The following is a 23,948-nucleotide window of genomic DNA, read 5'->3' as shown; positions in this document are numbered from 1 at the left end:
TCTGTTGCAATTGGGATTTCTAAAAAACATACTGCCCTAGGCCTCAACCTTGTTTTTCCCCTCTTCTACAGCTGATCCAGTGAAAAAATGTAATTTTCTCTCTCTCTCTTTTATTTTGTTTTTAAATAGACTTTCTGTTCTAGTGCAGTTTTAGGTTCACAGAAAAATTGTGTGGAAGGTACACAGATTTTTTATATGACAACTACGTCCACATACAAAGCACATCTCCTACCAGAGTGGTCCATTTCTTACAATCAGTGAACCTACACTGACACATCATTATTGCTCAGAGTCCATAGTCTACGGTACGGTTTCACTCTTGGTGGTGTACATTCTATGGGTCTTGACAAATATATAATGATATATATAATGTATTACATACATTAGATATATAATGTATTATATACATTAGAGTATGTAATTCTATTTTAGAAGAAAGGGCTGCTTCCTATATGCCATACATTCCTCACCCAGGTCTACTGGTTTGGAACAAGTGGCAAACAGCAGTAATTGTCACCGTAGGGCCCCCTTTGCCTCCAAGCCCTCACCCATGCAACGCTTATTTCTAACGACAAGCTCTAACTAAGCCCCCCACTTCCAGGGCCTGAGTGTCCCAGTTGGCATCCCAGCAGCCCTGCTGCTTGTTGGGCAGGCTCCACTGTGTCTCTTGTATCACTTTAAAAACAACATGCCACCCTGCCCCCAAGCCATCTATCGGGTTACTGTCAAGCTACAGGACAAAACAGGACACATTCCAGTGGTCTTGGAGGTCATAGGTTACTGGGTTGGGAAATCAGATGTAAATTGACATCTGGGGAGTGAGTGGGGGATGGCTTTTGCCTTCAAAGTGTTTTTGTCATGGGCTTTCATCTGAGCTGTCTAAGGGCTCAAGAACAGCATGGCCATCTTCCCAGAAGCCAGGAGTCGATGCCTGGGCTTCTACAGGATTGTGCTCCTCAAACTCCTCCTTGCCGGCAGATCACTGGGGAGCTCAGCAGATCATCTGGTTCAGCGTGTCTGGGGTGAGGCCTAGGAACCTGTATTTCTAACAAACTCCCAGGGATTTCCAGGGACCACACTGTAACAAAGGCATAAGGTTTTTCCCTGGGAGTATTCAATTCGCCCCACCCCACCCTCCTACTCTCCTGCACCACTCCCAATTGCCCAATAGCTAATAATAGCTTCTGGTTATTGAGTAGAGATGTGTGCCAGGGACTGTGCTATGACTTCAGTGCGTGAGCTTAATTATCTCAACAATCCAGTGAGATAAGTCCTGCTGCTGTCTGGGCTCCGGTCAGGGGGTGGTGCGGCCTGGCTTTGAACAGCCTGCCTGACTTCAGGCCCTAGAGCCCCAACCATGACATTACCTAACTTCTAATTCCATTTTAGGTCTGAGTTCCTTGACCCTCTTTAGAACGAAAATAAACTCTGATAACTGTGCTGCCTCTGGTGAAAGGGACGGAGAGGGTGGCTGGGGTTGGAGGGACACTTAATTGTCATTCTATTGCCTTTCACTGTGTACCTTGTGAATTTTGTACTGTGTGTGTGTGTATGTGTGTGTATGTGTGTGTATTATTTGTGTGTATATTATCTACTCAAATAAACGAAGGTTTTGTGTGTGTGTTTTTTTAATAAGTAGTTAAAAAATATGTCCATGACCTTGCTAGTTAGAACCATAAACCAACAGCTGGACCAGTATCAGACCAGTTCTCAGGGCAAGGGGATCAGATAACTTCCTCCAAAATGGGCATTCAGCATCACTGCTGAGATGGCGAAGGTCCCTAAGGCTCCAGCCATCTCCTTCCCATGCTCTGGGACTCTACCTACCAAGGCTGGTCTACAGCTTCCCACCAGAGGATAAAAGATATTCTTACTCCCTGGTTGGTGAGGGCTTTTCCAGAACTGGTGGCTTCTGTAGTAATAACTTGATGAGTACACAATCTTGGTAAAAATGGGGTTTTTCAAAGTCCTATGTGAGAATTCCTTCCCTTTGGACAACTTGACATGGTCTGAATTCCACGGGTGCTTATCTTTGCTCTTTTGTGACATCACACACGAACAGAGAGGAGGAAACGATGACGTTAACCAAAAACTGGGTGGACTCAGCATGTGGATCCCAGATGTGATTCGCATTTTAGTGCTATCTTGCTAACTTAAACTAATTGCTGTGATCATGAAAATATGAACTTTAACATGCATTTTAAAGGAATGTAGGTTAATCACTTCCAAATCCACACTGTGAGTCAATCTAATTGCTAAGAAGAGTTTACCAGAAGAGGCTCTGACCTAACCCATTTTTACTGAACATATAAACTTCTGATGTACTTAGCCATCATTAAGTGGCCACATTGGAGCATTAATTGGCTCAGGGGACATATTAAGAGAAACCAAAGTCCAGTTTGGGTGGAACCAGGTGAGTATAGATGATGATATTAGGGAGGTTTGGGCCAGAGCCTGCGGGGCCTTATGACTCGAAGTTGAGGGAAGAAACTCAGCCAAGGGCCAGGCAAGTAACAGAACGTTCCTGCTATGCTCGAAATGCCTTTGGACACTCCACCTGTCCCTCCAAAAAAAACCCGTCCCTCCTAAATTCATTAGCTTCACACACATGTACAGTAATGACATGGCCCTCGCACTGCCCCTCTGACTGCTCTTCCTATCACTAACAGAAGGGACATAGGCTCGTGCACAACAAATCCCGGGTCTTCACAGACAGAGGCAGCTGGGACAAAGCCAGTCCAACCCTTGGGCGCAGGAAACATGGCGAGAACTCACCGTTTTGAGCAACATTTGCAGACTGCAGGAAACATTCACCTGAGTCTTCGTAGGTCCTCACGTGCAGTCCTGGTGCTGTAGGTCACAGAGGTCACCACTGAGAGGTGGCCATTACCCTGGCCCAGATGGCCTCAGGTCCAGTGGTTCCTGCTCTGTGTCCCCCCGGAGCCTGATGACCCATCTTGCAGGTGCCACACAGCCATGTCCCCCAGGCTCTTGCTGACTCCCTGGCATCAGCATTGTCCTGGAAGCTGGGAGCAGAGACACTCCAGGTCCTCTGTCCTGCCTTCATTCTTGGGCCAGCAAATCCCTCTCCCCAGGGCAGGTCAGTCTCTGATCAAAATACTCTTTCCATGTCCATGTTCTTCATTCATCCAACAAATATTCACTGAACACCCGCCATGTGTCAGACCCATTTCTGTGTGCCAGGGACATCACAGCGAGCAAAGCACAGTCCTGCCCTCAGGTCACTCACCTTGCCGTGGGGGACAGGCAGTGAACAGACCTACCTGGGACATCTGTAGTGGTAAGTGCTATAAAAGGGGGTGCTGCTCCAGGAAGGGTGCCAGGCCTCGGAACCTTCTAACTTCTGAAAATCCTCTAAACTCCCAGGATTTTAGGCCTTTGATGCCAGTGAGCTGAGAGTCGAATGCAGCCCCTTGAGGCAGTGAAGAACCACCTCCCCATCTCCTTGACTACAGAGCGAACAGGAAGGAAATCCCAGGAGAGGCACTGGGGTGGGGGGCGGGTAACAGTCCTTCAACAACAAGGTGAGGGGACAGGAGTGTCTCATTTAGGGTCCCCCCACCTCCCCATCTCCAGTTTCTGAATGGCAGTTCTACCCCCCAGAGCACTCCTGGGGTTGGAGTGGGCAGAACTAAGATGGAAGGAGGTAGGAAGTTGGAGCCACTGGACATGCTAATTTATGTCCAGACCTGGCCTCACGACCACTGTGACCATGCTACACTTTTCAGAGGACCCAGAAACTCCGAGGATTGGCCTGAAAAGACACTGATGGATATGAACTTGGAGAAAGCCCACCATACAAAACAGAGGAGTGGCCCCATCAGCTGCTCCCTTTCACCCCAGTTTCTCTTCTGAGTTACCTTCGTGGAGAGGGACAAGGATAGGAAGAAGCAGAGGGAAGGCAACAGCCAGCTTCTCCTAGACTCCTCTGGCGTCACCTTCCTTCCTAGATTTTGACTATCTTCTCTGCAAAAGGCCCAGATCAGCTCAGGTCTCCAGCTTCCTGTGTGCTCCAAAGTCCCTGTCCCCTTGGTAAGGCCCATGCTCAGGCCACACCCTGCAGGCCTGCACTGTGCATGTTGACCTGGTGATGTTCCGTCCACCGATGGGGATGGTCCAGGCTAGTTAACCCCTGGCCAGACCCCTGGAGTCTCCACACTGCCAGGAAAGGGAGGGCGGAGAAGCCTCTTAGCCTGTGATTGATTTGAGGGATCCTCTGAAGATCCTCAAGAGAAGTGGAGGTGGGGGCACTTGGCAGGCTGCTGGGGAGGAAGAGGGTCCCACATCACGTCCTCCAAGCTGGTGCACTCAGTGATGTTGCTGTTTGTCTTATAATTGGGGCTGAGGACAGAGTTCAGGATGTGGCCTGTGGTGACAGAGAGAGATGAACCTCGGCACCCACCACACTGCACTCCATCATGATGTCTAGCGTTCCTCCCAGGTGCCTGCAATCAGACACAGGAACGGCAGACGTGTACTGCCACGATTCTGAACCCACTCTGGCCCTCCTGGCAGCCCTGGCACATAGCCTTCACCTTTCCCCCAGGTCCCCCCAGAACTTTGACACAAATAGTTAAGTTTACAGTGGCTCTGTTACAGCCCAAAGACAACAGCTGAGCCAGCACCTGTTTATTAAGCATCTACTGAGTGTACCAAGTATTACAGCAAGCAGGTGTCTCAACCCCTCAAGGAGCTTATAGTGGAATTCCCCGAGCTGGAAACCCGAGAGTGGTCCTTATGTCCTCTTGTCCCCAGTCCCCAAACCCTGTCAATTCTTCCTCCACGGTGTCTCCTGAGTCAGGAGCGTCCTCTCTCTATTGCAGTGATGGCGAATCTATGACACGTGTGTCAGAGGTGACTCACAAACTCATTTTTTTGGTTGATTTTTCTTTGTTAAATGGCATTTAAATATCCTATACTAATAAAAGAGAAAAATGGTAATTGGCGTACAACCGATACCTTTTTCATTGGCTAATCAGCGAGATATGCAAATTAACTGTCAGCCAAGATGGCGGCTGGCAGCCAGGCAGCTGAGAATAGGAGGCTTGGTTGCCCCAGCGATGGAGAAAGTCAAGGATCCCGGCAGCTGCAGGGCTCTGAGCTCCTGAAGCAACAACTCCAAAAGATACAATGTTTTAATTATAGAAGCTAAAAGATGGCAGTTAATTTGCATACTCAGGCTCCAAGCAGAGCGAAGCCAAATAGCCCTGAAGCAGCAGGGCAGAGAGGCCTCAGGGCCTGGGATCAGCGGAGCCGAGAGGCCTCCCGGCCCCAGTGATCAGCGGAGTCGAGAGGCCTCCCGGCCCCGGTGATCAGCGGAGCCCAGAGGCCTCCCGGCCCCGGTGATCAGCGGAGCCGAGAGGCCTCCCGGCCCCGGTGATCAGCGGAGCCGAGAGGCCTCTGGGCCAGGGATCAGGGGAGCCGAGAGGCGTCCTGGCCCTGGGATCAGCGGAGCAGCGAGGCTTCCCAGCACCGGGATCAGTGTGACAGGGTGCGGAGCCCCAACCCTCTGATCGGCCCTGCTCTGTGCATGACAGGAGTGGCGCTGCAACCTCCCTATGGACCCTGCCTTGAGTGTGACAGGGGGTGGTGCCCCAACCCCCCAATCGGCCCTACCCTGAGCATGACTGAGGGTGGCATCGCAACCTCCCAATCCGCCCTGCTCTGTGCATGACAGGAGGCGGCGCCCCAACTCCCCAATGGGCCCTGCTCTGAGCCCGACCAGGGGTTACACCTAGGATTAAGCCTGCCCTCTGCCACCCGGGAGCAGGCCTAAACCAGCAGGTCCTTATCTCCTGATGGGTCCCAGACTGTGAGAGGGCACAGGCCAGGCTGAGGGACCTCCTCTCCCAACCCCGAGTGCACAAATTTTTGTGCACCAGGCCTCTAGTATAAAATAAATATCAAAAATATAAGTCTTTGTTTTAATATGGTTGCCAATATCAAAACATTTCTATATGTGACACGGCACCAGAGTTAAGTTAGGGTTTTTCAAAATGCTGACACGCCAAGCTCAAAAGGTTCACCATCACTGCTCTATTGGTTCTGAAGGCTGGCATAACGAATTGTCTCATTGGGTAGCTTAAAACAACAGCGATGGATTCTCCCACAGCTCTGAAGGGCAGAAATCTGAAATCAAGGTGTCAGCAGGGCTGGTTGTCTGGAGGCTCAGAGGAAGAAGCCGTTCCATGCCTCTCTCCCATAGCTTCTGTGGTTGCCGGCCATCCTGGTAGCCTCATCTCTCCAACTTCTGCCTCTCTGGTCACATGGTGTTTTCCCTGAGTGTCCCTGCACTCAGATTTCCCTCTTCTTATAAAGACACCAGCCACCTAATCCAGGGTGGACTTGATTAGGTCACACACACACAGGTGCCACAGGTTAGGATTTGAACATATCTTTTTGAGGGACATGAGTCATCTGTCAACACTCTACATCCCTTCAGCCACCACTATCATCCAGGCTTCATCATTTTGTCTGGACCATTGCAATACATTGCTTTCCATTGGCTTCTTCTAAGATGCTGTCCAAAGGCTACTGAGACAGTCTTCCTGAAGCCGACATCTGGGAATGTCATTCCCTTGTTTAAAACAACACCTTCCCAGCCCCTGTCAAACTGTGGTGGACCTTCTCACTGCAGGGATCAATCTGAATGCTCTGTGCCAGGCATTTGGCGTAGCCCCTTTCCACACCATCTCCCTGCTCCCACCCTTCCCCTTCCAGGCTCCCCACATCCTAGTCATTCTGGATAACTGAGCACTTGCCTGCCCCAGTGCCTTTGTGCATGCTGTTTCCTCTACTTTCTCTTGAGCATCTGCTGACCTCTTTGACCTTGTCTACCTCCTTACACACAGAATATGTTTCAAGAAGACAGAATCTTTCACTGGGAGGGTCTTCCTCTCCCTGAAAGAGAATGAATTTCTCCTCTAGCATTTCATTCCTCTCTGCTGGCATTCACTGTCTGTGATAGCTGTTGGTTTGCCCAGCTGGGCTGTTACTCCAGGAGCTTTGTGGGGATAGAGCTGGCTTGGATTCATGTGTGAACACCCAGATCCACTGCCTGTCATTATTATTTGTTAAACTGAATTAAATACAGCTAAATAGGCAAGACAGAAACAGGAACAACCGTGTTCTCCCACCCCCTCCAATTCATGGCCGCCACGAATTTGCAGGGCTGAGGTGGGGGTGGGGCTGGGGCAGGAGGTAAGATGGCAAATTCTGCAAGTTCCCCTTTCTGCTGATGCTCAAAAAATTATCTTTCTGAGTCAGCACAGGTATTTTGATACTGCCTTGAGATTTTTGGGCATTTTTTTCAAGTGATGTTTTAAAAACAAGTGCTTTCACATTTACTATCAAACTGATGGTGTTGAGTGGAAATTAACCATTACGAGAACCGTTTACCCCTTTGTCGTTAAGATTTCTAGTTCGGGGTTGAAATCTGGCAACAAACACAAGGAACTCCCCAGTCACTGCCTTTCCTTCAGCAGGGGGTGGGGGGTGGGGTTGGGGGGGGGCATCAGCTCCGGCCTGGGCAGGTCCCTTAAGAACATTCTGAAGTGGTCCACGCTGCTTCAGGTCTGGAGGCTGGGCTCCAGGATGCTGCTTCATAAGAGCAGGGTGGTGACACAGAATAGCCCAGGGGGTACCGAATTCCACTCTCCCGACAGACTGCTTAGCACAGAAGCAAACATCAGTCCCAGAAGAGCACCAGCACCCCTAGAACTGCAGCTGGAATCCCATTCTAACCCTCTCTCTCCTTCTGAAGCCCACGCCCTCCAGCGACGCGGAGCAGGGCCAGCTGGGGAAGAATGGGCTGCTATGGAGGGTTGAATCCCCAACAATTTATGTCCATCTGGAACCTCATGTGGAACTAGGGGCTTGCAGCTGTAATTGGTTGAGATGAGGTCATTAGTTAAGATGAGGTGAACAAGACAAAGAAGGATTGCTTCTTCCCTGGGGCTCTCAGAGGGAGCCTGCCCTGGGACCTTGATCTCAGACTCTTGGCCTTTAGAGCTGAGAGAATAAATGTGTGCTGTTAGAGTTTGTGGTAATTTGTTTCCTCGACCCTAGGAAACGAAAGCAGTTGCCAGTGGTGTGTGCAGGGAGGGATCAGAAAAAAATGTTTGTTTTTCCGTTTCTGCCTCCAGGGTTTTCTTCCAAAGCCGCTGGGGAGTGGGGTGGCCTGGGGTGAGGTGCAGATGGTTGGTAGGTTGTGCTGAGGGTGTCAAACAGATGAAAAGAAACAGGCATGTTTTTTTGTTGTTGTTGTTTTTTTTTTGTTGTTGTTGTTGTTTTTTTTAAGCAGGACAATGCGTTTTAAAGTCTGGCTTTATTGAGAGAGGAGGTTTCTAAGTTCCTCTCTTATTAGAATTTTATCTGCGCAGTCAGAAAGTGGGAGCGTGCGAGGGTGTAGACAAGGGCACCCAACCCTTGAAGACACTGGGACAAAAATGCTCACAGAGATAGAGTCAGGGCCGAGGGGCAACCATCCTGACCTCATCCTGACTTTAGGATTGTGTTAGAAGAAGCCAAAGAAACCATGAGGACGGGAGATCTTTCTCTGCCTCCCTCTTGGGACACGGGGACAAGTCCCCACCCATCTCCCAGGGTAGGCAGCTCAGACACCAGTTTCTGAGGAGGGTCAGGGTGCGCACAACTAAGGGCCTGAACACTCCCTGAAGGACTGTTTGAGTTATTGGACCCGAGGCTCAGTCCGAGAGAAAACTTATTCTCCAAGTCCCTACCTGTGATTGGGAGCTCATGAGAAAGACAAGCTCAGTTCCAGAGAAAGAACAGAGAGATTGTGTTAACTCACATACCAGCAGTACTGTATGTGAATTTTCAAATCATAAGTGCGTATGTCAGCTCAGCATTTTTATTTGTTTTTTGCTTTCCTACCTCAAATCACTGCATTGACTCTCAGATACTTCCTTTTTTTCCTCTGTTCTCAAAGCATTTCCCCAACAACTTCAGCTTCCCAGAAGCTTCTTTGTGAATCATTCTTTTTCCTTCCGTCTATAAGGGGAAAGTTGATTTTGAGGGCTCCATCAAAAGAGGTCCCTGAATTTCCAGTCTCCTCTGCACATGCTCCTCCCCACTTCCTGCCTTTGATCCCGCATCTTTCAAGTATAGGTGTTTGAAACTTAACCCTTCAGCTGCACTTTGTGATTGCACAACTCTGGGCCCATGGTCAATGGGACATCGCCACTGTCAGTGCCTGGTGCCCACGGGTACAGCTATGCTGATGTCTTAGCATATATTAAAGGGTAGTATATATTGAAAACCTCAATTGTTCATGATGGAAACAAGAGCTGCTTCTCTCTCTGCTCAAAAGAAAACAGATGGCTTCCGTTTAGATCTAAAGAAGACCAAGGCCAACCAAGCATCAAATTATTAGTGATGTAGAAGAGTTAAAGTTTACTAGAAAATTCTTATTAACCAAAGCACAGGACAGTCGGGCAATTGTTTCAGGTAGGAGGTCCATGTCTCAGCAGACAAACTGACAGGGAATCAGATGAGAACCAGACTTGGAAGGGGCAAAGCCTTCCTGTCTATGCTGGCACTGGGCCAAGAACAGACTGGATGAATATTCACTCATTTGACCTATTTTTTGAGCAGCTACTATGTGCCTTGCTCCAGGTTAAACAAGACTAACCCCGTCCTTCCTGCATGGATCTCACTATTCCAGGAACTTTTGTTTCTTCTGCTGAATGAAGCCTTCTCTGAATCTCATGGAGTCACTGTTACTGCCGGCTGGTAACTGTACCCGCTTAGACCTGTACGCATTGAGGGGAGAGTTCTGCTTAAGCAGAAGCCAAACCCCAGGACATATAGCTGCCCTCCTCTGTACTAGAAGAGACATATGGCATGTCAGGGGCTCTTCAAGCCCCAAGTCTGCACTTTCTCATTTTTGGTAATGACCATCTGACGCAGGTGACCTGCCTATATTTATATTCAGGTTTTCCAAGTGCTGATTGCCATCATTACTGTACACTTTGAAGTCACGCCGAATAGGCAAAGTTGTAGTGTAGTAACTGTGACAAGTACTTCCTGTTTCTAAAGTTTACAAGAACTTGCTGCGTACAAGGTATTATTGTCAATGCAGTACGGTAATTGCTACTACTTTGGTTTTGATTTTGCTCACAAATTCTAAAAACAGGTGAAGAGATATATTGATTTGAAAACACTGTCCGAGAACCTGACTAAGATTTCAGTTTCCCTCCTGTTGTCCAGTCTGAAATCTGCAGAGGAGTTTTGAGCTGTGGGAACTAAACAATACCATGCCACTCCCCCCAAACCCCCACCCCTGCTCACGACCGACAGCAGGGATTCATTCTGTGGGCCTAGGGCCCTGGAATGGGATTGGTGGGCTCAAGGGGGTCTGGAGACCCCTGAAATTATGCACAAAATTGTGTGGGTAAAACAAGATTTCCTGGGAAAAAGAAGTCATAACATTCATCAACCCCCAAATGGTTAGCAAAGTTGGGGGTCAATGGCCACTGGTCATCTGTTCTGTGTCTGTGATGATTTTATTGATTTGGACTAGGTCTGTGAGGCTCCAGAACTCCATGGGATCAGCTTGAGGGCCCACAGTACAGTCTACTTACTGCAGAGAGGAGAGAGAAGCAGAGATGAGAGAGGCAGGACAAGAGCCAACTCCAAGGAGTGCCGTGCCCCATGGTGACCTGCTCCTCAGAACTCAGTCTCTTCCCCGGCCCTCTCTAGATGGGTCTACCTATGGTGACGTGCTGTATCCTTTCCCCTAACAATTCCCCTAGTTATAGATTTAGACCTAGAAGCCTTAGGAGTCAAAGGAAAACCTAGTTCCAAATGGAAGGGGAGGTTTAAGCCCCAGTTCAGTGTTTGTGCTGTTTACATGGCAGCAGGTCATAGAGCACCAAAGCTATGGGAGCCAAGAGATACTCTCCACCCTCTCACATTACTGTGCAAGAAGCAACCCCAGAGAGATCCGATGACTTATCCAAAGCTACTTTCCACGTCACAGTGCATCCAGGACCAAACCCGGATTTTCCGAGGCCCAACCCTCTTTCCACTCCCACTCCCCTTTCTTTTCACTCCTCATCCAAGTCCAGACTCTTTGAGACACAGCAAAAAAACAAAGACTGATCAGAAAAGCCTGGTGGGATTCAATAAACGTCCCTGGCCTTCCCAACTCCATTTTTCTTACGTTTGCATATCTCCCAGTGCAGATATGAAAATCAAGGCTCCTCTCCTCTCCCAAATGCAGGAAAATAGACACCTGCGGGAAAGGAAGACAGCTGCTTTCCTGACCATGTACTTGGGGGCTTATCACCTCATGGCCCTCCCGTGTGTGGGAGTAGCTGGTATATTGCTTCCTAACATGACACAAAGTCCCAAAGGCATCCATTTCTATGCCATTTTACAGAGATTAACTGCATTGATGTATGTGAGGCACAGAACAGCGCCTGCCATGTGTTAAGACCTCTGTGGGGCTTAATGATTGTTACTGTTGGGGACAGTTCTGCTACTTGCCCACATCACCTGAGATAGGCAATGGCCACATAAAGCTCATGGTCCAGTGCTCTTTCTCTCACAGCCTGTCACCAGGCAGGTTCCACTGAATGCCCTGAGCCCTGAGCTCTGGGAAAGGAAACCCTGTCTACTCCCAGTAAGAGATCAAACTGGTCTTTTTACAAACTCCATGTCTTTCCCAAGAAATCAGGAAAGGATTGTAACAGCAACTGGCTAGAGATTTTTTGTCTCCCAGGAGGGAATGGAATGAAGATGAGCTGGTCAAATGAGCTGACAGGGGTTCTGGATCCGGTTTCAGGATTGGGGACCTTAGATGAGTGTCCTTCACTTTATTATGTGTTATTTCAACATTCAAAGTCTTTAAAGCAAAGGTCCTTTCTGGGCAACCTGGCAACTCCTAAAAATAAACTCAAGTTCCTGAAATATTTTGTGTTGCCTTGAAGCTTTTTTTGGCTGGGGACCGGGCTGTTTTCATTTCTGCAGGCCCAGGTGGTATGGATTCAATCTATCAAATGACGAATGACATGGGCCCATAGTGAGAGCTCAGCAGAAATTTAGGAAAGGTTAGCCGTGCTCGAAGCTACAGCAGCCCAGGAGGTAAGGGAGTGGGGAAGTTCCCAGATCAAGATTCCTGGAACCACAGAGGGAAATTAATGATGTGTAGACAACTGTTGAAGGACATGATGCAATTTGTATCTAGTCCAGATAAGGAGGAAAGAAGTTTTAAAAAGTACCAGGATTTAGAAAAGTTGTCCCATTGGAGGACATGTGGAGGTGCCGCTGGCCAGCAGAAGTGAGTGAGGAGCTAAGCGCTTGACCCTCCTGGCCCTGGGGGGCTGTGCTTGCCTTTAGAACCATGGCCCGGCTTTGATGATCCAATTTCTCACATTTCCCCATTCTCCCTCCCCCACTGGACTCCAAGTTCATCTTGCCTCAGGCTCTTTTGATCCCTTGGCATATTGACCAGCCCTTTGCCCTTAGTGATACTGTCCTTCAAATTAATCCCTACCCCCATTCACCCAGCACCTCCAGAAGGGCTCCCGGGTGAACCTCACATGCCTTTTCCCTCACCTTCAGCAATATACTGTCCTCTGGTGTTAATTAGGACTGCTGTTAGCTGCAGTCAACAAAATAACCAACTGATTGTGGCCTCAACTATAAGCACCTTTGTTGTTCACGTCACAAGAAGTCTGGAGGGTCTCAGTATTATTCTAGTGGCTCAGAGACGCCTGCAGGCTCCCACGTTCTTTCTCTCTTTCTGCCCCACAGCCATGGTGTGTTAGCTCTTCAGTCTCCTGCTAGTTGCCTTCTGACCGGGAGCTGACAGCTGCAGCATCAGGCATTGCATCCTCATTGCAGGAAGAAGACAGGGGGTAGACAAGGTGTTCCCCGTATCTGTGCCCTACAGAAGCAAAGCAAAGTTTCCCCAGAAGCCCCTCCTTAGAATTCCCCATACATTCACTGGCCAGAACGGACCCCTTGGCTCCACCTTGCTATGCAGGGGGGTGTGAGAGTACGGTTTTCCAGTTACTTTAGTTGGAGCCAGCAAGGGCAGGGGGCTTGGAGATGTTGAGTTAGTCAACCAACAGCACCTACCACATCTACTGCCCATTCTACTCAGTTGAGAAGGTCCCTGAGACTGCACTTGTCAAGAATTGTGATTGATTTATCTTTTCCATGTGCACCTTCTCTCTTCAGCTGGATTATAAGCTATTTGAGAAGGCAGATCTCATCTCATACCACCTTCTATTGTTAGTGACTCAAATTAGTGGCATGCACTTTTGTTGGCATCCAGGACACTCTCATTAATGAAGAGGCGTGTAACCCTGACTGTCACAGAGTGGACAACAGGGCAACACACCTGTCCATGGGATCCATGGCAGACACGCTTAGGAGGCAGAATTTTTGGAAAGGCCAACAAATGAACACAATGTGTTTGTAGAATGGGAGGCATGTTGAATAGAGGTGGTGTTGCAAAATGCTGTGTGAGCGGAGTGTAAGTTTTCAAGCTTAATGCTGCTTTCAAAACTAGGTTGGGAAGTGTTACTAAATTTGCTTCCCCCTGCTTGTGTTCATTCATATGCTTATTCATTCAGCAAAAATAACCCAGCTCCTACTATGCTCATGGTTTTGGAAATTCAGAAATGAGTAGCATAGTGTTCCTGCCCTTAGAAGCCAACAAATAAACATGTTGTCACGTTGCATGTAATAAGGATGATTATACTATTACTAGTGGCCCAGTGCACGAAATTCATGCACGATAGGGGTGGGCGGGGCATTCCTCAGGCCGGCCTGCACCCTCTCCAATCTGCGAATCCCTCTCACAATCCAGGACCACTGGCTCCTAACCACTCACCTGCCTGCCTGCCTGATCGCCCCTAATCACTCTGCCTGCCGGACTGCTCTCCCCTAACTGCCCCCCTGCCAGCCTTCTTGCCCCCAACTGACCCCCCTTGTCAGCCTGACCACCCCCAACTGCCCTCCCCTCCTGGCCTGATCACCCCTAACCACCTCCTGCCTTGGCCCTGCCACCCTGGCTTTGTCTGGAAGGATGTCCGGAAGGTCTCCCGGAAGGTCTCTGGTTTAATTAGCATATTCCCTTTTGTTAGTATAGATACCCAGTGTCTCTGACCCTCAGAAGTTCTGAGTTTAAATGAGGGGAGTTTCTGGACCATTGGTGGAGTTTTTCTTAACTTCTTGTGTTAGAAAAGCTGGGTTGGAAAGGGCTTTATGGCCAACAGACTTGGCTGTAAATCCTGGTTCTGCCATTGACTGTGGGACCCTGGGCAATTTCCAACCCTGGTCATCAGTGACCTCATGTTTCCAATTTACTGCTTCTCAGTAATGCACCAAATGCACCCATCAGCAATGCTCAGTGATGGAATTCTGTTACCTGTGCCACTTAAAATAAGCTCGATGTGAAGCATGCTCAGTAGAGGGTGCTGGTCGGACACTGCAGAAGGAAGGCCATTCCTGTCATTTTCAGCATGGCTGGGAATCAGTGGTATGGGTTTGTGGCCATCCCATAGGTCTGTCCCAGCCATAGAGCCCAGAACATGGTCCACCTATGACCTTGTTACCTTGGCCTTGTGTGACCTTCCTGTAGCCCTCTATTCAGAACCGAGAGCTCGGCATGGCCTGCCCACTCTGAAGGCCTCCTGCCTATACCAACATCCAAATTCTCTCTGGAGGCCCCTGCAGGACCGAGACACAGTCCCCCATGGCGCCAAACACCCAGGACTGTCGCTCCCTCTCTCTACCCCACCGCATGTAGCACACTCACTCTGAAGGCCTTGGCCTCTCCCCTGCCAGTGACCTGGAGACTGCCTGCTCCCCGCCTGCCCAAGGAAGGGTGGTCTAGTGTTCACCCAGCAATTCCAGACCCGCTGTGGCCTGGAGCTTCTCTGCTATCCGGTGGCCTGCTTGGACCTTCTCCAACTAGGGTTGAGCCCCTTACACATTGCTCTTCCTTGGTGCTGTCCCTCACCAAGGAAATCCCATAGGGGTTCCCGATGTCTTACAGTCATTCTTTCATTGCAGTTAACTACCCTTTATATTCAACAGCCCTTATTTAACCAGTGTGTGGTTTCTGTTTTTTGATTGGACCCTGGTTATGCACCTAAAGAAGAGATGAAAGCATCAGTTTTTCAGATTTATGTTACCAATTAAATGAGAAAGCCCTTGCAAAGCCCAAAGCACACTGCCCTGCTTTTCTTTTTGCCTTAATTTTCACAGAGAATAAGGGAAACTACTGTCAGTGAATGCCAGGCCCTTGACAGGATGGGGCTGATGTGCATGTGGTTAGCCCTAGAAGAGGAGACAGAGGGTCAGAGAGGCCAAAGAGATTGCTTGGGGTCATGCATACAGTATTGGACAGAACTGAACCCAGGTGGCCAGTCCTCCAAGTCCACACTCTACCCATCATACTAGGCTTCCTGCCAGAGCCCCAAACCCTCCTCCTTTTCACCAGAATGAGAACAATTTTCCTGCATAACAAAACCTCCTGATGAGAACAGCTGAGCAGCAGGAGAAGCACTTGGAGTCCTTTCAAAGGGACTTAACTAAGAGGTCTCCTCCTAAAGAAAGGTTTGAATTGCTTGAAAGGTGCAGGTCAGTGGTTTCTCTTTCTCTATAAGTCAGCCTCTGCCTGAGCACCAAGGAGCTAGTGCTTGGAACTGAAGCTGTGAGCCTTGACAGGTATATACTGGGCTGTTAAAGCTCCACTTTGAGAAAACCCCATTGGTTGGTTCAAATTAAATTCATGGAATTTCCCATTATCAGTGAACCAATGATATGGTTTGTGGCTTGAACATATCTTCCAAAGGCTAGACGTCTTTGTTATGTTTTCACTGATGCTTCCCCAGTACTTAGAACAGAGCTTGGTATCCAGTAGGTGCTCAGTAAGTGTTTGCCAAGTGAATGAATTTACACAGTCAAGGATTTCCCATATTTTTTTTCTTTTTACCTGTGGGACTTCACCAGGCTATTTGGAAATAGGATTTTATTTTAAAAGCAAGAGAGGAGGAGCAAGTATACCTTAACAGGAGGTCGCTGAGTGACTTATTTTGTAAATCCAGGCACAATACCATGGCTAAGATGATATGTATCAATGACCAAACTCACCCTAATCAAAGCCTACTTGTCCAGTGTTTTACCCTTTCCAGGTGTCCCTCTCTTCCCCACATGAGGCTGTAACTGTGTTGATATGACAGCAGGCAATAACGAGTGGGTAAGATCCCAGCAAGTGACATACTGGCTTTTAACTTGAGCCCTTTGGAAGAATTTGTCCAGGGCCTGGCAGAGAATTCATACATAGCAGCTACTCCATAAATGTCTATTGGCACTGTTGATATAGTAATGATGGCAAGATCTTAAAATAAAGGACTGACATAGGTAGTGGAGATGCAGCAGGAGAGGAAGGCTAGAGAGAGCGCCATGGTGGTTTAGATTAGACTGTGTCCTTGCACATCTCAAATCACAACCAGGAAGCCACCCACACTTTCTGTGCTTAATAGTTCAGTATAGTTGTGTCATAGTTCATATAAGAAATCTGAACCAAAATAGCAAACGAAAAGAACATCCTACACGTGTGTTGCAGATATAGAGATGAGACCATGTACACCTTTAACTCCTTCGTACTCTTTAAAAACTTTGCTCCTTATTTCCCAGAGATTATCTTTCTTGTTTTCCCTTTTAATATGATGAGAAAGAAAAAAAAAAGGATCTAGAAGAAGAGCAATCCATTTTTCTTTTTAGCAACATGAGGATGTGGACGAGTACCTGCCCCTGCATACAGTTGAGTCTCCTTTAAAATAGAGTTGTCCCAAAGTTGGGAATGGATGAGTCCAAACCTTTCAAATGTTGAGTTTTAATGGGTGAAGTTGGGCAAAGCTATCTCACCTGGTACAGGGCTCCTTCCCTTCCTCCTTCTTTCAACAAGCTCTCATAGAGCACCTGCTCGGTGCTAATTGTGTCACCTCTGCTCAGTGCTAGCATGTCACATCTGCTTCATGCTAACCCTGTGACAGGCCTTGAATACAACACAGAATGGGAACATCCTGCAGATGGGCATTTTGCCCATGTTGTACCCTCATCACCTGGGATGCTCCTTAGTACACTGGAGCATTAAATAAACACTTGCTGAATCGAAGCACATTCATGGAGTTAATAGTCCAAGAAATTATACTAAATTTCTTCAGTTAGCACTTTCATGCCAATAAAATCTGAGTTAGATGAACATCAGGGTAGCTTTAAGGAGGAAATGAGCCGAACCGGTTTGGCTCAGTGGATAGAGCGTTGGCCTGTGGACTGAGGGGTCCCAGGTTCGATTCCGGTCGAGGGCATGTACCTTGGTTGCGGGCACATCCCCAATGGGAGATGTGCAGGAGGCAGCTGATCAATGTTTCTTTCTCATCGATGTTTCTGGCTCTCTGTCTCTCTCCCTTCCTCTCTGTAAAAAATCAATAAAATATATATATATTTTTTTTTTAAAAAAAAGGAGGAAATGAGAGGTGAATCCCTGCTGGCAACAGCAGCACTAGGGCAGTATGGAAGGAGGTGTGTCACACTGCTAGCCTGTGTCCCACTGGCTGTGGGTCTCACCTGTGTTGATGGACATACGCCTCAGGACTCTAGAGCCACACGTGCACGGGAACATTGCAGCTCCACTTTGTCCAGCGCCGGGGAGACTTCTCCTTCCCTCTTTGAGCCCAGCCATCGGTTCCTACTTATTTGAACGGGGCTGCTGCAGAGCAGGAGTCCTGGGGCAAAGGAGGGACACTTGCTGAAAATTAGTAGCAATTCCATTCTTCTTAGCTGGGCGTAATTTTCATATGCATTGAAATACTCGATGAGCTAAACGTTTAAAGAGTCAAGAGTTTAGTCAAAGAATTTGTTGCTTCCTTGAACAATAGCCAATATCACAGAACATTCAAATAGTACCATGATGGGCCTGGTTGGCGTGGCTCAGTGGTTGAGTGTCACTTATGAACCAAGAGGTTATAGTTGGATTCGGGCACATGCCTGGGTTGTGGGCTCAATTCCCAGTGTGGGGCATGCAGGAGGCAGCTGATCAATGATTCTCCTTCATCACTGATGTTTCTATCTCTCACTCCCTCTCCCTTCTTCTCTGAAATCAATAAAAAATGTTTTATAAAAAATAGTACCATAATGGGTTCCCTCCTCATAATGTGAGATAGGTTCACTGATTCATTCTTTTTTCTCTCCTGCCTCCCTCCCTCTTTCCCTTCCTCTCTGACTCTCTCTCTGTCTCTCTTTCTCTTCACAAAAACCTAAGCAGTCCTGGGCACCCTATTTCTTGTGAATTTGGTTTGTGGCAGGCATAAAGTGGGGGAGACTTTCCAAGATTTTACAACCTGCCTGGGCAGAAATGATTGGCAGTGCTGATGGCCAATCACAATCCTATTACTTCATTAGAGGTGGGCTCAAAGGATGGGCTCTCTGTTCTTTATTAACATCATTAACCCTCATATCTGGGGACGAAGATTGCTCATTGCTACTTTACAAACACTGCATTTTTCATTTGTTATGCTCATGTGAAATTTATCTTTCTAGAAAGGTACACACAAGCTCTTAGGACTTACTTGAACACACTAGTTAACATTCAATTTATTTTCATCTTCTTTTTTCTGAGAGAGAAAAAAAATCATTAACTAATGATTGTCAGGAAGTTTTCTGCCTATGATAGGCATTTGACCAAGGTTCCCCTGGAACATACAGTTGTTTAAATTTGCATTTCTCCAGGAAGGATCTAATAGCTAGAGAGAGTTTGGGGATTAACATTCATATTTCTGTCACTCCTGCTGCTCCTTGTGTCCATAATCACAGTCCTCAAGGACTAACACTCTTGTGACTGTGGTTATACCCTATTGTGGGCTCTCCCAGGAGAAATTCCATTAATATCACTTTTCATCTTCCTAGGTGCAAACTCAGGAACCAGTCAGGGAGAGACTCTCTCTCAGCCCGATGCCAGCTTTCTCAGAGCCTGCTGGGGAGGAGTCTGCATTTACTGGGACCACAACAGATGCTTTCCCCAACTTAGGAGGGGCTGATGAGGAAAATGCAGCATTGACCCAATACCTGGAGATAGAAAGCTGTACTCAAGGCCCACAGCGTGAAGAAAACCAAGACAGAGAAGACAACACACCTGGACGTTCCTGGGAAGACCCAGGACATGAGCTGAATCTCCCAGAAGCCAACCATGCAGCTATGTCCCCCTGGGAGGGCAGTGATGGCCCCAGGGAGCCCGGGGCTCTCTCTGTTGCTTCCCCTGCACCTGCAGATATTGCCGCCACCCTGGAAGCTGTGTGCCGTGGGCCAGGGGGCAGAGAAGCAGAGTGTTTGATGGAGCCTCTTGAAGCAGGCGACCAAGGAACAGGTGACACCATGGATGCTCCTGCCAGAGCCTCAGTTCATAAATATTCACCCCAAGAAATTTGCTCCATGGACTTAGAGCTGGTAGAGGGTCAAAGCCAAATGCCTGATTTATGTGTTCCTGATGACCAGACACTGGATGTTGTTCTTCAAACACAAGGTTCTGAGCCTCCACACTCCACAGATAAAAGCAACAAGGGTGAAGACTCAGTCGTGTTTCCTGCCCCTAGTAATGCCCTCGCCTGGGACATTTCACAGAAAGCCAGTGAAGGATCCACAGGGGAAGACCCGGCCACGGTGGAGCATGCCACCTCCACGCCGGCCTCCACAGGGCAGGAGAGGCCGAGCCCCAGCATCTCGGGAGGGCTTGAGGAGAGACAGCCTGTATCTCCTGAGAAGTCTTTGGTGTGGTGCAAAGAAGGTGGTGAGAGCTCCAGCACCAGTGCCTTGGACACCGCAGACACACCAGCCAGTCCCAGCTCACTTGTGACCTTTCCTCAGGAGAAGCCCACAACATTAACTGCTACTCCTGAGCGTCTTCAGGTGACCAGGGAGAATGGGAACACACCAGCTGGTACCATTGCCACCAAAGTCCACGCAGCCAAATACCTCCCTGTATCCATTGCTGAGAACAGCCATGTAGATGGCCCCGAGGAGAGCTCAGCTCAGGTACCAGAAGGAAATATTTTTCAACTTCCTTCCAGTGTACAGCAGGGTCATGTTTTAAATGGCTCCACCACCGAATCTCCCAAAGAACTTGGCATGGCTCCCAGTGGACCGGGAGTCCATGTCTGTGCTCCCCCTCCCCCCGAGGGAGATTCCTGCAGCACTTCCCCTCTTCAGATTGGGAACCAGGCTGGAGATAAGAGCCAGACCGTGGACAGAGCAGACCATAGGAGCCTTGGAGAGCATTTCCAAGAAAAGGGAAGTGAAACACAGAGGACTCAGCTGGAGATCCTGACCCACCAGGGTTCCCTTTCTGAAAATAATTTCCAAGAAAGTTGGCCTATGACATCTGCTGCACAAGGGGAGACAGACCTGTTGCCCATGGACCAGTCATTAGCAAACTCCATGGAGAAAAGAAGTCAGAGCTCAGGCCTGGGGACTAGTGTGTCTGTGGTGGCCAAAGCGGCCGTGGAAGATGACAGTCAGGCTGTGAGTAGTGCTCCGCCTCTCTCTCAGAGCCCCCTGGAGGGGTCTAAAGAGAGTGGACCAGCACATTGGGAAGCAGGCAATAAGCCCAAGACTATGACTGTAGAGGCCCCTGTCTCCGAGGTCTGGCCACCAAGTCAACTGACAGCTTCTGAGTGCGAGGAGTCAGAAGCTGGTGCCAAGACACCTGTCGGGGTCTGGGCTGTGGCTGCCTCACTAAAGGAAGGTGCTGCTGGGCCTGAACTGGACCCCTCTGAACGCGGAGCATCGGCTGCCAGTCCCCAGGCTGAGGCGGGCTCAGCCCTTGCTAAGGACGGAGAGATCTACGAAGGCAGAAAACCAGCCAGGCGTGCACAATGGAGCTACCTTTCTTCCCGGTACTTGAGCCAACCCCGGTTCCTGGGTTCGTCTGTGGACCCTGTAGATGAAGGTGTCACGGATGGGCCATCAGAGGCTTCCAAAACGGGACAGCAGGAAAATGTTAGCAACGTGAGTCAAAGCCAAGAGGAAAACCAACCCGGCGTGGACCCCCCTGCCTTCTTTAAACAGTTTCTGCCCCGCCCTGAAATCCTCGAGTCCTCAGTAGATCCCATTGATGAGATGAGTGTGGTGGAGTGGGCCAGGGTGGAAACCCAGGAGCCATCTGACTCCACCCTGGGGGTTGTCAGAGAGGAGAGTCAATTGGATGCTGGAAGCTTGGGCCAGAGAGTGGAAATCCAACCCATCATCTCTCCAGGTCCATGCCCCCAGCAAAGTGGGGAAACCATTCCGAGCGAAAATAGCACCAACAGAAGCCAAGACGCCAGTGAGAGAGGGGAGGCTGAACACAGTCAGCATGACAAAGCCAAAGGCGAAGTCCAGCCTGCCGTTTTGCAAGCCCTGTGTCTTGATGAAGGTGGGGTGACAGTTCCAGGGGGATGCAGCGGAAGCCAGGCACAAGAAGGCCGCGAGAGGAGCCTGGGGGAGGCCGAGCAAAGTAAAAAGGACGCGGCAGGTGCCGTTTCCCCCACTTTACCTCTTTCCAGTGCTCCTGCAGTCCTGGCGCAGGCTTCTGTTGGAGTTGACACAGACAACACCGCAGGTCAAATTCATGCTGTCCCTGGGAACCATTTAGTGGAGCCCAGAAACCATCAACATGCATTTTCTGACTCAAAGGAGAAGGGAGAGAGAGAGAGTGAGTATGGGAAACATTTGCCCTCTCCCAGTGGTCTTACTCAGCTGCCTTTTACTTCATCCCCTGAAGGAAACATAACAGACTTTTCAATAAGCCACAAAATTGAGGAACCTGAAATAGAGGCGCCCCAAAGTGGGGAAACCAAACCCACAAGGGCATCCAGCTCGCCAGCAGTGACTTTGGCGTTGGTTTCGGGAGAACGTGCGTCAGAGACAGCTCCTAACACGCTGCAGGACCCATGGCACCTGGGCCCCACCCCGGGCCGTGGGAGAAAGTCAGGGGAGGGGAGGCCCCGTGGCATGGCAGCCCAGACGGGAAGGTCTCCAGTACCTGCTTGGGAGGAAGTCAAGAAGAAGCAAGAAATCACAGGAAGTGCACATTTAGCTGAGGGAGTGAAGAGGAAGATTCTGTCCAAGGTGGCTGCCCTGAGACTGAGACTGGAAGAAAGGGAAAACACCAGAAAGAACGGGAGCTTTCCTAAAAAGATTCCTAAACTCGAAACATCAGTGTCACGCACGGATGAGAACAAAGACCCCCAAAAGCCACCTTGCAAAAGGGAAGGGAAAGGTGAGGCTCCGTTGCTCTCTACCCCTGTTAAAGTTTGGGTTTGTTGGCCCCAAGTCAGATTCCTGGGTCCTCCTGAGTCCTTGGTAGTTCAGGTGAGTTTTGACCAGGGGCAGGGACCCCGTGGCTGTGACCAAATGGCTCGGCATATAGACCCCGGTTCTCAAACTTGAGTGGCTGCAGAATGACCTGCAGGGTTTCCGATTCCAAGCATGGGCTCGAGAAATCGCATTTCTAACAGGTTCCCGGGAGATCTGTGGGGAGAGCCTCGCCTATAGGTGCCTGTACATATGTTTAGTGGAGGGAGTGTGATGTGGATACCCTTTTGTTTAATTACCCGTTAAAACATATTTGCAAAAGATAAGCTGACGCATGAATCAGTATAGCTAATTGGTATAATTAAAGAAACCACATGCTGAGCAGGATTTCCAGAAATAAACATTGAGGTACAATTTGGGAGTCTTCTTTCATCATTGATTTTCATTTAAAATGGCTTCATTGAACATTGGGTTTCCTTCCAAGTTTGAGTCTAAAAATTTCTTTCCAACTCACTCTTCGCTTTCTGAATCTAAAGGCCCCAGGGGTATGGCTTCCAGGTTTCAGACCCCTGGAGGCTCAGAGCCCCTGTGACTGCTGTGACTTCTGTTTGGCCCGGGGAATCATTTTAACCCACATTTCATCCTATAAGCCGACTTTTAGCCTCTTTTACATCAGAACTCTTCTTTCCTTTGCCGTGCAACCTGGCAGAAGTCAGAAGAGGAGATATTGCTGCAGGCGAGGTCCTCTGTGGATGGAAGCAGAGCCCTATGGCCCCCTCAGCTCAGCGTGGGGGGGGGGTCCCCTCTTTCCCTGCCGAGTCCTCAGACTTCTAGGCGGTGCTTATCGTTCTCCATCCAGATTCATGGGCCCTTGGCCCTGTTTCAGAGAGAATTAAATATAAAACTACCTTCTGAAGTGTTTGGAGGGATCCATCCAGGTTGCTAGTATATGTGTTTTTATTAAGCACATTTTAAGAGAATGAAGCGATATTTTCAAAGATCTCTAAAGTGGGTTTACCCCAGACGGAAACAATCTATTTGGAATGCTTGTCCAGGTTATTTAAGTTCCCCACAGGGAAAAGGACATTCTAGTAACCACATGCTGTTGGGGACTTTGATCTCTCTCAGCTGCCACAAGCCTCCCCAAGCTCAAAGGGCGGCAAAGATGAGGTACAGCATTTGGGGAGGGGTGGTGCTCTCCCTCCCTGACCTGGTGAGGTAGACTTGGGGGTGGGGATGACTCCGATGATTCTGAAAGAAATTAAACAAACTGAGTAACCTTTTTACTTTGGACAACTACTCTCCCAGGGCTCCTCTTAGCTGCTTCCACACAGACAGGGCTCCTTTCCAAGCCCTGAGGCCTCTTGTCCAAGCCAGCTTTGCATCTCTCCAAGACCCTCATGTAATCCCACTGTTCATTTTATGCCCTTTCCTGTCCCCCATTTTTCTCTGCGTTCAGAATTTATAGCAGGTGGTGGAGGGGTTGGCAACTTAGGAACCTTTCGGTCTCCACAGATCACCTGTGAAAACTGCCATGATTTTAGAAGGGCCCTTGAGGAAATGTGTCCCAGATGAGGTGGGCTTGGTCAGGACTC

The 23,948-nt window shown here is 48.9% G+C and overlaps 1 protein-coding gene across 3 annotated transcripts in view; it reads left to right on the top strand.

Moving 5' to 3' along the window:
- The window catches only part of ALPK2 (alpha kinase 2), a 114,064-nt gene that overhangs the window by 57,608 nt on the left and 32,508 nt on the right, over positions 1 to 23,948 (top strand). For all 3 annotated transcript variants that reach the window (XR_009454098.1, XM_059706207.1, XM_059706206.1), the window contains exon 5: positions 18,973 to 22,318. Coding sequence is in view for 2 of the 3 variants with exons in the window: in XM_059706207.1 (XP_059562190.1) it covers positions 18,973 to 22,318 (3,346 nt within the window). In the remaining variant the exon portion in view is untranslated. The remainder of the gene's footprint in view (positions 1 to 18,972; positions 22,319 to 23,948) is intronic.

Source organism: Myotis daubentonii, chromosome 8, assembly GCF_963259705.1.
Source record: "Myotis daubentonii chromosome 8, mMyoDau2.1, whole genome shotgun sequence".
In the NCBI taxonomy this organism is placed as follows: Eukaryota; Metazoa; Chordata; class Mammalia; order Chiroptera; family Vespertilionidae; genus Myotis; species Myotis daubentonii.
Note: the sequence above shows the minus strand (reverse complement) of the source record. Positions and strands in the feature narration are given on the sequence as shown.